The 18,094-nt window shown below is 37.1% G+C and overlaps 1 protein-coding gene across 1 annotated transcript; it reads left to right on the top strand.

The window, feature by feature from the left end:
* Positions 1-2,966: 2,966 nt before the first annotated feature.
* On the top strand, positions 2,967-17,798 carry slc6a5 (solute carrier family 6 member 5). The gene is made up of 16 exons (XM_079866685.1): positions 2,967-3,017; positions 3,827-4,279; positions 6,163-6,313; positions 7,029-7,160; positions 7,314-7,487; positions 8,683-8,830; positions 8,923-9,055; positions 10,074-10,208; positions 10,346-10,449; positions 11,429-11,553; positions 11,707-11,819; positions 14,259-14,390; positions 14,666-14,765; positions 15,244-15,344; positions 15,488-15,655; positions 17,272-17,798. The coding sequence occupies exons 1-16, from the start codon at positions 3,015-3,017 to the stop codon at positions 17,428-17,430; spliced, it is 2,331 nt and encodes a 776-aa protein (XP_079722811.1). The 5' UTR covers positions 2,967-3,014; the 3' UTR covers positions 17,431-17,798.
* The last annotated feature ends 296 nt before the right edge of the window (positions 17,799-18,094 follow it).

Genomic DNA, 18,094 nt, shown 5'->3' with positions numbered 1-18,094 from the left:
GTGTCAATGTGCAGTGTTAGTTGTAGAACAAAACGTCAAAGTATCGTCAATGTTTACCACAGGCTTTATTTTACTCATAAATTGAAAACCCCATAGGAAAATCTCGGAAGGAACCAGCGGCGAGTTAGACTTCTGGGTTCTGACATCATTCCTGCACCACTTGTCATTAGGAAAAAGGCCTATCTCACCTCTGAATGCCACGATTGACCAATCAGGTTTTCAGGGAGCCTTGTAATAACCAAGCCCTTTCCCCTAGGGGGAGCTTCAATGCTTCCTTCACATGCTATTGGAAATTTCCTACTTCCCACTTACAAGATCATCAATTGCTTTACTGTCGAAAGAACAGGTACCATGAAGGACACCGGGTTTATTCTTGCCTATTTATTGGGGAAATCTTATTAAAGCCAAAATATTTATCTATCTAGACAGTCAGCTTGCTAGCAATTCTGGAATTTCGGTCAAAAACAGGCTATTTTCACTGTATAAAACATAAAATATAGGCTACTTCAAATGGTTATTCATATGTGTAAATATGCACTACTTTAATGAAAAGAGCTGTTAAAGAAAAAAAATGTTGAAATTTTATGGCACACCCAACTCGGAAACTGGTATCAAAATTATCTCCGAGTTTCCCAGTAGGTTAGTAAATACGACTTGGGAGGGCGTTCATGTCCAATTTCCTAGGCTACTATGAAACTCGAATTTAGCATAATTCCGATAGCACGTGAAGGCAGAATAAATATGATCTTAAAAAACAGCATACGTCGAGGGTCCCAAAACAAAATCATGTTTTGTTTGAATGGCAGCCAATGTAGTAAATGCCTCCGTAGGTTGAATAAACTGCTTATTGGGTGGGAAATGCAAATTGACGGCCTGTCCGCTAATCTATGTTTGGCATGACTTATTCATTTTGGAGTGGGCAAAGCGGGTTCTGCAACCCCCCAAAAATGCAGTTTTTAAGAGAAGTCACGGACAATGTTGCGACGGGTATGATTTATTATTGTACGGCACTACCATTTCACTCCCATGGGTCGATGGCTGTGCTCCAATATCCACACTTGTGTTCTTGCCCCCTATACGTGCGCGTGCACGCCGCAGCGAGTGTGCAAGACTGTCCCAGGTCTGAAAAAGAAAACCCATCGTGCTAATATGAAACAAGTTTTTATTGATACGCTTGCGTTGCATTAAAAAAAAAAGAAAGACAATAAGTCCATTGCAAAGGCAGAAACTGATAATCGTGGTTAGGTGTAAGCACTTATTTGATTTCGTTTATGGCCCTTTAATATTCCATAGCCTACCTCACGGGCACGGTTTTGTGTTGTCTTAACAACATACTAAGACGACAAATGACTATCGCCTGATGCGTAATCTTATCTTAGGCTATGTAATTAATTACAGAGTGAAAGAAAGTGGAGAGTAGGCCTACTTTGTTTCAACATAATTTATTCCTTATCAGACCCAATGCGTTCGCTGTCGTTTTATGGCAGAAAAAGCTAAACAAGTCTGGGGAAATAGCCGAATACCAAAACAAAAAAAGTTATTAAACACAAGACAGTTACTAATTTGAAACTGGACTAAACTGCCTGAGAAATTGAAATATAGACCACTGAAAGACCACATATTCCTTGGACGCACTTTGTTTTTCTTTACCTGCTTTAAAGAGAACGTATAAAGGTGACACAGAAAGAGAAGCAGAAATCAATTACAATTATTCTTTGTTGACAAAGCAATTAAACCCAGAGCGGAGAGCTAATCCAGCCGTATAGAGGCTTATCACAGGCGGCCGCAGATTTATGATGGTCACTGCAGAAGCCTGCATGTAGAGAGTGATATCAAGACTGAGGAACTGAGCGGGCCGAAGATTCAATAACAACTTACCAGCGTTATTATATTACTTCATTATCTGCTTGGCCACTTTATAATATCTTTAATCAAAATGCATAATCTTTAACAGCTCAGTATTCAAATATGAATCTAATACACAAAAACTATATTAGTTAGGTCTATTTATTGTAGCCTAATGCGTGTTCGTTATTCATGCATTTTCTTCCCAATAATAGTAATAATTTCATAAAGATGCTATGTTCCATTCAGTGCTTCTCTGTTTAAAAACTGTACTCCGGGGTATGATGCTTGGATGCTCAACATCGAAGCTAAAAATAGAAAATTACTCCTCCTTTGTCTTGCGTAAAAGTTTAACAAACGAGTACCTCCACTCCTCTGAAAACCTCGCCCACTTTTCACACTTGAGCAATATGTGTGCCAATGACGCATAAGCATACGTGGGGGTTTGTTTGACGTGTAAATAAGAACCGTGAAATATAACATTGCTCAAATACTTTGTGCAAGAAAAGATTTTTTTATATATTTAATGGTGTTTCATAATAATGTAAAGTCAACTGTTTGAGTGTTCATTCATGTAAAATATAGGCTATTTCGTTCAAAAATAATATTTCCATGGCCTTATCTAAATCAATACAAAAAACGCCAGCCTTGATGCAGATCTGTGCATTGCTTGTAAATAACCTGCGATAAGATGTAATTAGAAAATATAAGAATGGGCCTGCTATCTATTTTTAATAATATTGCATGATGAAAAGTCATTATATGTATCTATAGGACTCGGTCAGCTATGCAGTCCCCACGATGCCTGCGTCTGCAGAATCTTCTCCGTGCGTCAGATGAACATCTTTACATAGTCCTGAGGGACAAGTTTATTAATCAGTCACGAGCCAGTCCGTCCCCAAACGTAGTCTCGCGCTGCCTTGTGTGTGTCACGAGCTCACGTCTTCGCTTGTTGCCCCTTTAAAAATCAGAATTGAAGGCCAATGATTTATCAAAGCCCTGTTATCAAGAAAATGTCATGCGAAGGGTACTTTACCATGCACTGACGCAAACCCGATCTTTCCCACGGAGATATAGAAAGCTGTGCACTTTGCACAGCCAAACTCAGTCTGCCTGCCGTCTTTCCAGCTGTTTTCTGCTATTAACCCACATTTGTTGACTCTGCACAAATGGTGAGTACAGCACATTCATTACTTTACGCTTTGTGTGTTAACAGTTTGCAAATTATTTGGAGTAGTTTTGGGAACGAAAAAGTGTTATTTGTAAATGTGCTAATTAACAAAGAGTCGCTGTCCACGGTGCTGAAACTTTAATGCAGGCTTTTTACACCGTTTCAATGGAAATATTACTTGTGTGTGTTATTAGGAAATATTATGCTGTAGCATTATCAATGAATAAAAGTTTAAAACCCATAATAGCCTATTATTCATAGAATGACAGCCGAATTAATACGTTTTTCCCCCCCTTTGGTATAAAAATTATATTTTTATTTTTATAGAGTTTTTTTGTGGTTTTATTTTTTTAATGGTTTTAGGAGAGTGTTCTCCTATGGTGCAGTGTAATTGTTGGTGTAATGTTCCATGTTTGCACCCGGGTTTGTACTGCACACTTGCACCGGGACTGGTGCCTGCCGCAGGGGGGAAAGCCTCGGCCGAGCCCGGCAGCTTGTCTATTGCCCATAAAACCAGGGGATGCGCCGGGGTTGAATGACAGGAGGTAAATGAGGCGTAAAATTAAAGAACCTTTCTCTAATGGTAAAAGCAAGAAGCAAACAGCGACCGTCCGTGAGCTGAAAATCAAAGAAGTGGAGCAGACATGTCCAGAAACGATCTAGCAAAAACACACGTTGCAGAAGTTACAGTATGAAAGCGTGAATATTTTGCCTATAGGCAGGTTTGTGTAAAATGTTGGGTCATTGTAGGTGTGAAATAGCATTTATTCAGTTTCTGTCTAATGTGTATTTAACGTTTTAACGTTGCAGGATTTTTCCGATCACGGAGAAATGTTGAGACAGCCGTCAAACAGTATTCCTCCCCAGCCGTCGGGGGGAGCGGTTGGAGCTACAACTAATAACAAACCGGAGAACGGCAACCCGATGCCTCAACCGCCGCCTGCAAACGAACGGAAAACTTTTTGTCCCTCGGAAAATAAACCGTGCGAAATGGAAGCCAGTAAAGCATACGGGACGTTTAAGAACGCTGCACCTGGACCCCCGTTTGCTCCCGTTAATTCCGACGTGCGCAAGGATTCCGTTGGTAAAATGGATGGTTCGACCGGTAAAGCCTCGTCGGACTTCATGACTAACAATCAAAGTGCTGTAAGGATCGCGGCGGAGCATAAGAACAGCACCGGTGACTGGACCTCCATGAGCCAGACCACCATCATACTGGGTACAGATGGCAATACATCTGTTCTGCCTGGCACGGTGACCGGGGTAAGTGCTTACAAATGAGCGTTTCAATAGGGTAGAATCAGCCAATCACCCCTGAGCGCAAAGCTTTCAAACGGGGAGAGTCTTGAGCAAAAGCAAAAGCTGTGATGTTGAGTTTTTTTTTTCCTTTTCTTCTAAGTTTGGTAGGCTATATTGCATTGTTGAGCGAAAGGAACCGCTACAATCAAGTTGCTGCTTTGTCCGTTTTTTTTTTTTTTTTACAGTTACAATTTTGAAATGTTTGCGAGAACTTTGTTAACCCACTCTGGTGGGATTTAAAAATAATTCAAAATAAAATAACATAGCTTAATGTTTAAAAAAAAAAAAAAAATTATAAAGGCTTGTTTGTCTCACTCAACCGAAAGGTAATTTGGTGCCAACTACCACAAGCACGGTAAGCTTAAAAAAAAGAGATGTAGCCTAGTGTTTTATTGTGGCCTTTAAACACTTTGTAGTAAATGAGAGTTATTTGGGGTAGCTTATTGTTGCTATGGTAACCTCTTTGCCGCAAATCTATTCGCTAGCATCTATTTGGCGACAGGTAGGTTATAATAAGTGCTGTGCTAATGTGCCTTCATATGCTATCGGATATTTCCTACTTCCCACGTCTGAAGTCGGGATTACGAGTTTGTCGTAATCAGGTGCTTTGTTGTTGGAAAGAACAGGAAGGTCATGGACACCAGGTTTATTCTTGCCTGTTTTGGGGGAAATCGTACTAAAACCAAAATGATATTTAGCGTCATTCACTGACAACAATATAGCCTATATGCTGCTGATTCTGGAATTTCGGTCAAATACAGGCTATTTTCGCTGTACAATACGCTTCAAATGATTATTCATATTTGTAAATCTGCATTAGGCTGATAAACTGCGCACTGTCAAACGAATAAAGAATATCAGTCACAGCATCAACTCGGGAACTTGGGTATCAAAATGATCCTCGAGCTTCCCAGTAGTAAATACGACTTGAAAGGGCGTTCATGTCCAATTTTTAACTAGGAAAGTCGTATTTACGATAATTCCGATAGCACGTGAAGCCAGCATAACTTGTAGTAGGCTATTTTACCGTTAAAGACACGTTTGAAACATATACACTTGAAAATAAAAATAAAAGGAATATTGACTTTAAGACCCCCGAACCTTTTGTTTGCACTTTCGCATAATTTGCACCTTTTTTAAACTGTGTAAGATAACAGCAGGCCTATTAGTTTGGTTTTGTATTCTATGACTGTTATGTGTGATATCCGGTTCTCATATTAGAACAAATCATAAGTGTTTTGGACTGAAGGACATTGTTCTTCTCTCAAAAGTGGACAGCGAAACGAAATCTGCTTCCAATCTGGAAAGATTTAAGTATTGATAGTGATTATTTCTGACAGCACAATAATTACACCAGATTTCACAAACAGGTCGAGTAAGAGGATGTGTCAAGGATCCGAATACATCAAATGCTGTATGTATTAGGATACTGCTGCATTGCCACTGAAACAAAAGAGTCCCAACATTTGCTTTTTGGTTGTAAATGAAGCTGCTGAGCTCTGTCTGCATGTATGCTTTACTCTGCGAACTGTGAGGTTTGTCTTCCCCAGAGATTGGTTTCTGGTGGCTGGTTGTGTTGCAGGATAATGTGTTACATAAGAATCTGCTTATAGGACAATCCCCATTGGGGGTTTTCATCAGAGCCAAGGGCGGCCAGGGCACCGAAACGGGACAAAAAGTTGTTGGGGGAGAATTTGTGTGTTTGTTTTTTCAAGTGATGAAATGTTAATACATCTATCATTTTATTGACCCATAATCTGATAATTGTCATGATCGTTAATAATCGAATATCTATCATAACACCCCACTGCCGATAATTCTAAACACTTAGTGGACTGTTCTTCCAGGAGGATGATGATGATGATGCGGGAGGAGATGAGAATAAAGCCCGGGGGAACTGGACCAACAAACTGGATTTTATTCTGTCCATGGTGGGATATGCCGTGGGGTTGGGAAATGTGTGGAGATTCCCATATCTTGCTTTCCAGAATGGTGGAGGTGAGAAAATAATTACGGGACAGCACGCGAGAACTAAACTGAATATTTTGGTGCTTGTACAGATCATTTATTTTATTTTAGCTTATCGAAAACTAGTCTTTTGATTTTCCACAATGGCCATGCGTTGTAATATACACATGTACACTTTCGTTAGAAGCAACAATAATAATAAAAAATCTGTTATAACCAAAAAACAACAACAAAGTTCTATGATTACGGATTGCATTATAGAATAGCCTACGAATTATAAGGCAAACAAAATGACTCAAAAAAAAGATGGGTTGTTTCAAACCATGGTTGGGTCACCTATGGAGAAACCCAACCGTTGGTTTAATTTTTTTTTAATCACATTTTTAAAACCAACGGTTGGATTTGTCCATGTTTTACCTAAACGTGAGTTTAAACAACATACCATTTTTAGTGTTGTTATTATTATACAATTGAAAAGTGTATATTGTTGTATGTTTTATTATGTTTAATATTTAATGTAGGCTATTTATTATAAAAGATCTTATTTCAATATAGCCTAATGATGTTATCAATGCTATATTGTTAAAGCTTATATTATGTGTTTATTTTAATTACAAACAAATTCAAACTCAAATTTCAAAATTAAGGTTAACTAGGCTAGGCTACTAAACTTTGTGGGAGTTTGTTCACTTTTATTATTGAGTCCTGAATTTCGTCCAATAGCAGCTGTTCTCTCTTCCTTTAGGTGCGTTTTTGATACCTTACCTAATCATGTTATGCCTGGCCGGCATCCCTATATTTCTGTTGGAGGTGTCGTTGGGTCAGTTCGCCAGCCAAGGCCCGGTGTCAGTGTGGAAAGCGATTCCGGCTCTACAAGGTAAACTGACGGTACTTTTATTAACCGATCCTCAGATATGATGAGCACTGTTTGTGTTAATGTGTTCTGTTAGTGTTTCCAGTCAAATGGTAATCGACTTTCCGCCTGCTTTAAGTGTAATTTCTATTATCTGGTTTCATTTTGTTATTATAGGTTGCGGGATTGCCATGTTGATAATATCTGTCTTGATAGCCATATACTATAATATTATTATGTGCTGGACATTGTACTACCTGTTCGCTTCGTTGAAGGAGACACTGCCATGGGCCACCTGTAAAAATGAGTGGAACACCATCGAGTGCAAAGACAAAGACATGCTGCTTTTGGGTAAGGATGAGCCCCCCTCTCTTCCTCTCTCTCTCTCTCTCTCTCTCTGTCTCTCTCTCTCTCTCTCTCTCTCTCTCTCTCTCTCTCTCTCTCTGAGTCTCTCCCCCAGCCCCCCCTTCTTTTTTCTAACTAAAATGCGCAATGCGCAACCTGTATTTCAGGAATTAAGTGGCCTGTACCTCTCAATTACTCAGTTTCTCCCTTTATACCCCAAACGCAATTGTCCTGTTTCATTTGAGCAAAAGTTTTTATTTGATGACTTGACAGTTTTTTTTTTTTTTTTTTTGTCTGCTACAAAAACTGATTTACCATCTTGCAATACAAAGGGATTTGGCGTTTTTATTTTTTATTTAGGATTATTGTTTCACATTGTGCGATTAGTGAAAAAATGTTGTGTGGTCTATCATAATGAATGCTTAAAAATCTAATTAGAATGAAAACTCTGGGGCTTTATTATGTATTTGATTGAATTTGTTAGCATTTTACGTTGTAAATCGTTTTAAAACGCTTTTCTCAATGTCGTGCTTTTGGTGAATTCAGCAGAAAATCTGCTTGCTTGACAAATTTACTGTAAGAGTTGGTGCAGTGCCGCAGTGAGATGCACTGCCACCTCGTGGCTTGTCTGAGTAGCGCCACTGAATCTGCACGGCAATATCAAAGACTGTATAGACCTTATTCAGAGCAGCGCCATGACAGGTATGAATGAAAGCGAGATTGAGGGATACACTTACCGTGTTTTCAATGGCATCCGCTGTATAAAGCTCCTAGATCACTTATAATTTTCCACAGCTCATATTTTCTACTGAAATGTCGTGGAAACATATTTTTGCAATGTTTCGTCAGGAGAATAAAAAATATATAGGCTATATAATTTTCCACAGTTCATATTTTTCACTGAAATGTCTTGGAAATATATTTCTGCAGAACAATTCAGAAACACACGAAATAACAGTACAACCCACTGTCTATCCCTTACCACTCGCTTTAATTCCTGTTAAAAAACAAAGATGGCGCTGCTGTGAATAAGGTCTGTTGTGTGGATGTGTGTGAAATGGGTATTTGTGCGACGTTTGATTGATTTCTTGGACTTGATTTGCTTTAAAATGTTTTTCAACTAGGCAGTGAATTATGATGAAAAACAGAGGAAAACAAATTCACGTTCATTCCAAGTTCTGTCATTGTTTCTTCTGGCCAGACACCTGTATACTAAGGGACAGAAACATCACATCAGTCAAGAACACTACATTCTGTTTATCTGCAAATGCTGTCGGGAATTTAAGTAAACTGTTAAATGTGACATTCGACAATAAAACCTATGTCAGCCCTAGTGAGGAGTATTTCAAGTAAGTGTGCTTTTCGATCTATCTTTCTGTGTTTAAAGGTGTTTTATGTTTTGTAGATTAAATATATGCAAATCTTTCTGCTTTCTTGATAGGTATAACGTGTTGCATATTTCTAAGGGTATTGAATACCCAGGTGACATCCGTTGGCCTTTGGCTGCTTGCCTTTTACTGGCTTGGCTTATTGTTTATGCCTCTTTGGCTAAGGGTATCAAGTCCTCAGGGAAGGTAAGAAAACAGGTTGACTATTTTCTCTCCTTATTTCTCATTTACAGGAACTATGATAAAAGAGAAACCTGCAGGCCTCATTCTGGTCCAATGCAAAGCCCACTTCGTTTGTGGCAAGTTAAATCTAGTCACTCATCCTCTTTAAAGAAATCAGCTAATACTGAGTTTTCAGAAATGAATACACACCTTTCAGAAGTCGGGGGTCGGTAAGATTTTCAAATATTTTTGGTATGTCTTTTATGCTCACTGAGGTTTATTTGATCAAAAATACAGTAAAAACTGTAATATTGAAAAATGTTATAACAGTGTAAATAACTGTTTTCCTTTTTAAATGTTTTTTAAAATGTAATGTGTTGCTGTTATGGTAAAGGCTGTATTTTCAGCATCATTACTCCAGTCTTCAGTGTCACATGATCTTTCAGAAATCATTATAATATGATGATTTGCTGCTCAAGAAACATTTATTACTATGAACAATGTTGAAAACAGTTGTGCTGCTTAATATTTTTGTGGAGACGTGGTGATTTGTTAGGGTTCTTTGATGAATAGAGAGTTTAAAAATTCCATTAATTTAAAACAGAAATCTTTTGTAACATTATAAATGTATTTTCTGTCTCTTTTGATTAATTTAATGCATTCTTGCTGGAAAAAAAAAAATCTTACTGACCCCAGATCTTTGAACGGTATAAAAATGTTTCATATTATTAAGGTTTCAGTAGCCATTTGGAGTCTCTCTCTTAAAAATGAGAAATTAAGGCTTTGTAATATTACAATCATCAGACAGTTCATAGTAGAGAGTACCAAAACTGTGAGTAATTAGCAATTAACTAGAAATAATCCCAATTCTTAAATGTGTGTTTTTTAATTTGGCATTTTAATTTTAATTTTTTTAAGGCAAAAGATTGGCAAAAACTTTAGGGGCAAATCAAAGTTTGAATTGATCTTTAACCTAGATAAACTACTGGCTAGTAATCTCTTTGATTAAAACATTGTTATTCACTATTTTTCCTGTTTTCAGGTGGTGTATTTCACTGCCACGTTCCCTTACGTGGTGTTGGTCATCCTGCTGATCCGAGGGGTCACTCTGCCTGGGGCCGGTTCTGGGATCCTTTACTTCATAACACCCAAATGGGAAAAACTCAATGATTCCAAGGTAATAGAAAGAATGTTTTTTATTCACTATAGTCAAATGTTTTCTGTTTGATGGACGCTCCTCTAGATTCAGTCTTATTTTTCTTCTTCCTCCATCTGTCTGTCTGTGTTTCTTTCTCTCTTTCGCTTTTACTCTAGGTGTGGAAGGATGCTGCTACCCAGATCTTCTTCTCTCTGTCTGCAGCATGGGGAGGTCTCATAACCCTGTCATCCTACAATAAGTTCCACAACAACTGTTACAGGTAACTAGCACTGTCAGTTACAGTTCAAAAGTTTGAGGTCAGAAAGAAAAGGAAAAAAAAGAAATCAATATTTTTATTCAGCAAGGATGCATTGATCAAAGTGGCAGGTAAAGATATGTATAATTGAAACAAAATATTTTTATTTCAAATAAACTTTGTAAATTTATACATAAATGCTGTAATTTTGAACTTTCTATTCATCAAAGAATCCTGAAAAAATAATAATAAATGTTTCTTGCGCAGCAAATCATCATATTAGAATGATTTCTGAAAGATCATGTGACACTAAAGACTGGAGTAATGATGCTGAAAATTCAGCTTTGATCAAAGGAATAAATAACATTTGAAAATATATTAATAGAGAACATGGTAACACTTTATTTTACAATGTCATTGTTACACGTTACAGTTACTGTAGTAGTAACTATAATTTATGCATAATTACATGCAATTAACCCTAAACCAAACCCTCATCCTAACCCTAACCCTACAGTAAGTTAGTTAATTATTATTACTCAGTACTTAAATGTATAATTACACTGTAATATTAAACCCTAAAATAAAGTGTAACCAAAAACACTTAATTTAAATTTGAATAATATTTCACAATAATATTTTCTGTTTTTACTTTGTCTGATCAAATAAATGCAGCCTTGGTGAGCATTTGAGACGTCTTTCAAAAACAAAACAAAAATCTTACTGATCCAGAACATTTTAACACTAGTGTACATTGATTAAGTTTTGTTGAGATCAATGTGATTAATCTGAATTATCGAATGTAAACAAATTAGTCTTTTTAACCAACAAAAAGAGGATAACTATTATTGTTTCACATTCATTTTAAAAAGAAGACCGCAACACTGACTGCGCAAGGGATTGTATACATTCAATAGACACATCCTCTCAAAATCTGATCTATGTATTTGAATATTATTTATGATTTAAAATGACATCATGTCCTCTATCTCTTGTTTTGTAGGGATACTCTCATTGTGACGTGTACAAACAGTGCCACCAGTATTTTTGCTGGTTTTGTCATTTTTTCAGTTATTGGCTTCATGGCTCATGAGCTCAAAGTCCCCATCGAGAGAGTGGCAGATGAAGGTACATAGTATGAGTGCATGTGTTTGTGCTATGATTAACTGTGATCAGAGGTTTGGTGTTGGTGTTAGTGGAAATATATAAAGCTCATCATGCTGTTTGCACTATTATCAGATCTAAAAGGCTTCTGGTTTGTAAATATGCTCTTTTTTGTAGGTCCAGGTATTGCGTTTGTGGTGTATCCAGAGGCTCTGACTAGGCTGCCCTTGTCACCTTTCTGGGCCATCATCTTCTTCCTCATGTTGCTTACGCTTGGTCTGGATACTATGGTAATGGCAAACATAAATCTTATGATTTACAGTTTTTTCTTCAGTTGTTATGTGATAGCTGAAGTTTGCCACACACGTCCTGAAAAGTGAAGCCAAAATATTTGTATCGCCCCCTAGTGGCTGGCTGCAGTATAGGTCATAAACCCTGGCCTCTCCATGTTATCGTATGGGACACAAGCCAAACTAAAAAATCCAATTGCACTTCAAATTATTATTTTTTTTCTGAAGATGGTTTCTGTCAGGTAGTTCTTATCATGCTGACGTATGTTTGTGTTTGTTTTAAATAGGGTACGTTTTAGAGCTGCACGATTAATTGATAAAAGATCGGAATCTCGATTCAAACACCCACGCTATCTCATTTATTAATGACAACAATCTATGTCTGTTAAACCTTTGACAAAATCACACCGGAACATTCATATTTGCGTTGGCGCTGACCCAGAAGAAGCAGTTGTCATGAATGGGTATGAAACCGCTTCACAATCTTTTCAACCACACATTATCATTATTTCTGTGTTACAGAAGTACTGGGATAAAAGTTTATAGTTCGGATATAAACACTGATGTCTATGGTAGCAATCAAAAAAGAACAAGTTACTTTTGATAGTAACTTGATATTTCAACGGTTATATCAATTACATTGTTACAACACCAGTGTGACTGTTAAAAAATATATTTGTCTTTGAATCATTCATTCGAGATATTCATTCAAGAATGGTGATTCATCCAGTAATGAAACAAGTGAAGTATTAAGTCATTAGCCCCTTTCACACTTACAGTCTTTACGAGTAAATTACTGGTAGCAGATCATGTGTTCAACAGAACCTTTTCAGATATACCAGTAAATTGGTTCCGGCAATTTACGGTACTTTACCAGGATTGCTGTGTGAAAGGGGCTATTGAATCATTCATGACTTTTAAAGTTTTTTTCAAACAATTCATATTAATTCAACATTTTAAATAGACTGCAGCATTTAACATTTGTCATAACATCTATTAAGTTAGTTTTTTTTGTTAAGTCAGAATCTTGGGAGAATCGTGATCTCAGTTTAGAACAAAAAAAATCATGATTCTCAATTTATCCAGAATCGTGCAGCTCTAGTGCATTTACACGACAACAATGTACTAAAAAAGTAAAAGTTTTTCCTTTGCCTTTTTTTTTGCATATTTACGACAACGTTGTTGTCACCCTGTTGTCATCCCCGTTCACACAGATTCATGAAAACGACTAAAAACGCTGTATTATTCATGCCAGGCCAGTAGTTGGTGATGTCACTTTGTAAAGAAACACTACGCGCCTATAGACTGAACTCGTAACACGCATGCACATGACATCGCTTTTTTGTTGTTTACATGGAGATGATAACAATATTGTTTTAAAAAACGTGCACTTTGAAACCCCTTTTCAAAAGTTTGCATTTTCAGGCCCCTAAAACACCATTTAGTCCAGTCATTTTAAGCCAAAATGGGGGTCAACCTTGAACAAATTGCAACAGAAGCAAACTCAACTGATTTTGTATCCTCAATATGTCCTGAATAAGGAAAAAAAAAAGTCCCGAAGAATCCCATTAGGGGAAAGTTTAGAAAAAGACCCAAATATAGCCTATTCATACGCCTATTCATTCTTTTTCTTACGTGAATAGGGTAAAAATTTTAACCTTTAGATATCACCATGAAAATGACTGAGTTGATTACTTGCATCAAGACAAATTTTGCATAAATACCACAACAGATCTAAACATTGGGTATAGCCAGGTGAAAATGTCTTGTTGAATCTTGTTGACACATAACAGTAAAATACTTTATGTTAAGGTCTGAATGGAACCCATTTAGGCTACCCATGAGCATTTATACATAGAGGCAGGAAGAAGTACTTTAGAAACCAGCCTTTATTAATTATTATTGCAGAGATTGGGTTTGGGGCTGGGTCCGTGGGACTGTTTCTTTTTTCGAAACTGTCCCCTAATGGGATTCTTCGGGACTTTTTTTTCCTTACTCAGGACATACTGAGGATATAAAATCAGTTGAGTTTGCTTCTGTTGCAATTTGTTCAAACTTTTTTCATAAAATGACTGGACTAATTGTCGTGTAAATGAATGGCCAAAATTCATACAAAGTTTTTAGTTGAAAACGGTGTAGAGTAAACAGCAACTTATTATTTGATGCTATAAAAATGGGGTGTAACGTCATGATTCACAGCTGTGCTTGTGATTGAGTCCTCGTGAGCAGGACTGTGGGTGGGACCTTGATAATCCGGCTCCAAATGACAATCGGCGCATAATGTCAACTGCCATTTCAGGGATATTTTGGCTTCAATTTTCTACAGTGGAAAGAAATGGAGACATGTCATCTGTCTTTTTTTACAGTCTATGTGAAAGCTGAATAAATACAACAACTAAATCCTTTTTTTTTTTTGTTCACACTTTGGTTCCTCTCTAGTTTGCCACCATAGAAACTATAGTGACGTCTGTTTCTGATGAGTTCCCCAACTACCTGCGCAAACACAAGCCTCAGTTCACTTTGATTTGCTGTTTGTCCTTTTTTGTGCTGGGTTTCCCCATGATCACTGAGGTAGGACATTTACTATTATTCCCAACTGCAACACCTTTACCTTTATAGCACTCTTTAATTAAAGTGGCTCTCTGCTAATCAGTATAAAGCAAGTATATAGGAAAGTAAAGAGACTGGAATGGAATTCATAAAGCAGTTAAATGGAATTGTCAGGAATGAAAGTTAATTGGTCTTTTTGTTGTTGTTGTTGTTTTATTTGGTTATTTGTAGATTAGGTTTCATTAGATAACTATTTGTATTTTGAATTGTGTGTATTTGTGTGTTTTGACCTACAGAGTGGAATGTACATGCTTCAGCTGGTGGACACGTATGCAGCCTCTTACTCTCTGGTCATCATTGCCATATTTGAACTGGTTGGAATCTCATACATTTATGGTGAGTTTAACTTACAATTTACCTTTAGATCTCAGTAATTTATTTTAGTGCACAGCAGGGATCAGATTTTTTAGGTGATAAGAAAAGAAAATTACAAACAAGTAGACAAACCAACAAACAAGCAGGTAGTAATGAGTGGGCTCAAGTATTTTAGTTATTAGTTAGTTTAGTTATATAAATGTATAATATATGTCATATAATATATTAATTTAAATGTATGACTAAATTTAGTCCAGAGAGATAAATGTCCAAATAGTTTTTTTAACAAATGTTAATGCCCATTGATTTTTGTTCTTTCTTTCTTTCTTTCTTTCTTTCTTTCTTTCTTTCTTTCTTTCTTTCTTTCTTTCTTTCTTTCTTTCTTTCTTTCTTTCTTTCTTTCTTTCTTTCTTTCTTTCTTCCTTCCTTCCTTCCTTCCTTCCTTCCTTCCTTCCTTCCTTCCTTCCTTCCTCCCTCCCTCCCTCTATTTGTGGTGCAGGTCTACAACGGTTCTGCGAGGACATTGAGATGATGATTGGGTTCCAGCCAAACAGGTTTTGGAGAGTCTGTTGGGCTTTTGTCACACCAACCATTCTCACAGTATGTCCACCTTATACAGATGAGACAAAGTTTTATATGACCATTCCTGCAGACATCCAGTGCCATTGCATGCGCAAATTCATCAGTGCTAACTGTTGGATAGTACTGCCACTGACCCTCTCTCTCTCTTCCTCACTCTCTAGTTTATTTTGGCACTTAGTCTGTACCAGTGGAAGGTGATGACTTATGAGGAATACACTTATCCGACCTGGTCAATGGTACTCGGCTGGCTAATGGTCATCTGTTCTGTTATATGGATTCCCATCATGTTTGTTATCAAGATGCACCTCGCACCTGGATCATTTATTGAGGTAAGGGAGAGGTGTTTGGGTGGTAACACTTAATTTCAAGTGTCCACTTTAGACATTCTATGGCTGCGTCTGAAAACTTAGGCAGATTATTAGGCAATGTATTTGCATGTAGCCTTTGCGTATGAAGGAAGCATAACTGTTTTAAGATCTGCAACAAGCTTTGTTGATAACTAAGCAAATATTAAATTACTGCAATAATAGTCTCTTGCTAGAAATTACATCAAAAGTGGAAAACGTTAGTCAAAAACTAATGTTTCTCATTAGAGTACTAGTAGACCGTTAAGTTAGGGTTAGTAGAATAAGAACAAAGTATTTGCAAAGTTACTTATAGTCAGTAGAATGTCTGTTGGAGGAGCATCAAAATAAAGTGTTAGCAGATATTAAGCAGACAGATTTCAAAATAAAGTGTTAGCAGATAGTAAGCAGACAGTTTACTAATACTCTAATGACTGCTAGTTGACATGTAGTTGCAAAGTTAGAGGGAGGTACAGTAGGAGAACGCTAAGTGTGTATGCTTTGTGTGTACCTTTACACACAAACAGACCACCAACCGCAACTTTCAGATGCCATCTTTATTTATTTTTTTTAGCTTAAAGGGATAGTTCACCCAAAAATGAAATTTCTGTCATTAATTACTCACCCTCATGTCACTCCAAACCCGTTAGACCTTCGTTCTTCTTCGGAACACAAATGAAGATCTTTTTGATGAAATCCGAGAGGTTTTTGAATCAAGTAGATGTCAACTCAACCCTAACCTAACGGTCTACTAGTATTATAATGAGAGTTAGTTGACCTGTACTATACTGTAGTTGCAAAGTTATTTTATAGTTAATAGCATGTCTATAGTGGACAGTCGACATAAAGTGTAACCAACTGGGTTGTTTTCTTTTCTACTGTGGTGTTTTTGAAAAGCACCCAATGTTGTAAACTCGGTAAGAAAATGGGTAGTTTTTGCATAAATTTCATAAAGCTCAAGGACATTTTTTATATCGACATCAAGATTTTTGGTTAAAATGTTTAGTCCTTGATCTTGTGATCTTTTTCTTCTCCTTTTAAAGTCAAGTCAAGTCACCTTTATTTCTATAGTGCTTTATAAAATACATAACAGCCACAGTAATAAACAGGAAAATAATATAATAAATGATGCAAACTTCATCAAATATGAGAGATATGAGTCATTACAGCCAGATATGAGATACGAGTCATAATTCAGTCTGACCACAAAGTCAGTGTTGGTTCAGTTCAGTTCAATAACTGTAAAGTTCATCAACTTTATACCAAGTTTTTTTTTTTCTGTTTTACATTTTTTTATTTAATTAGAAAACAAAAATTAACCACCTTTTGTCTTCACTTGGTCATTGTTTTTAGTCCTGTGGTTTGAGAACTTTTGCATGCATAATAATTATAAAATAATTCGAATTAAATCCCCACTGATATATATAACATGGAAATCACATAAACAAAATAATTCATCAAAGTAATACTATTTCAATTGTTTTATGAAATTCTGTAATTTCTTTGAGTTTTGAAAGATCAAACCAAATCAATATCTACAAGATAGGATGCAAACCAAGCCCCCGTCACACGATTCTGATGGACTTTCTCTCTTTCCGCAGCGGCTGAAGTTGGTTTGCTCTCCTCAACCCGACTGGGGTCCATTCCTGATGAAACACCGCGGCGAACGCTACAAGAACATGATCGACCCACTGGGCACCAACTCCCTTGGCCTCAAACTTCCCCCTAAAGATTTCCAGCTATCAGCCCAATATCAATAATCCTCCTCACTTCCCTGTGAGTGCGCAATTTCCCGAGGCCTCTGAGGGTGAGACCTGCACTCACATCAAACTCTTTGCCCATTCAACCTCCCCTTTTTTCCCTATCGTTCTCTTTCAGCCATATTCCCCCCTCTTCTGGCACTTTTAGAGGGGTCTTTCAGGTGGAAAGCACAGACAACTCCCTATGATTTTTGTTTTCTGAATTATTATTCGCAGTCATTCTGACAGTGGAGTTCATTCTGATACACCGATCCCAGCTGAACCTTTTTCTCAGAGGCAATATAATGATGAAGTTGCAACTGTTAAGGCAATATTTGACTGATTGTGCATCATGCAGTGGTTGTTTTTTCTTCTTTTTTTTTTTTCATTCCGGGGACTGCTGATCTTAAAAAGAAAAAAGAAAAAATGAGGAAAATAACATTTATATTTCTTGTCTATTTGCTTGTCATCTCTTAAACGTAGCAAACACGTATGAGAAAAACTGCTGAGTAGTGCACAGTGAACACAAACTCTTTTCTGGCATCATACTATCGCTCTCCACTTGTGTCCACTTATAGCTGTACCATGTGCCTCAGACTTCCTCTGTTTATAAACTACTGCATAGTATAGTGTGTATTAATACTACATTATGGAGGGAAGTGAGCACATTTCAGTCTCTGTGAAT

Source organism: Squalius cephalus, assembly GCF_949319135.1.
Source record: "Squalius cephalus genome assembly, chromosome: 3".
NCBI classification, from domain to species: Eukaryota; Metazoa; Chordata; class Actinopteri; order Cypriniformes; family Leuciscidae; genus Squalius; species Squalius cephalus.
The sequence above is the reverse complement of the archived record's forward strand: the minus strand, read 5'-3'. Positions and strand labels throughout refer to the sequence as shown.

Bases quoted from the DNA above. Each gene is read 5' to 3' on its own strand.
- slc6a5 (XM_079866685.1), top strand. The intron at 10,209-10,345 runs GTAATAGAAAGA...CTTTTACTCTAG, and splicing joins AAAAACTCAATGATTCCAAG to GTGTGGAAGGATGCTGCTAC. The intron at 10,450-11,428 runs GTAACTAGCACT...CTTGTTTTGTAG, and splicing joins TTCCACAACAACTGTTACAG to GGATACTCTCATTGTGACGT.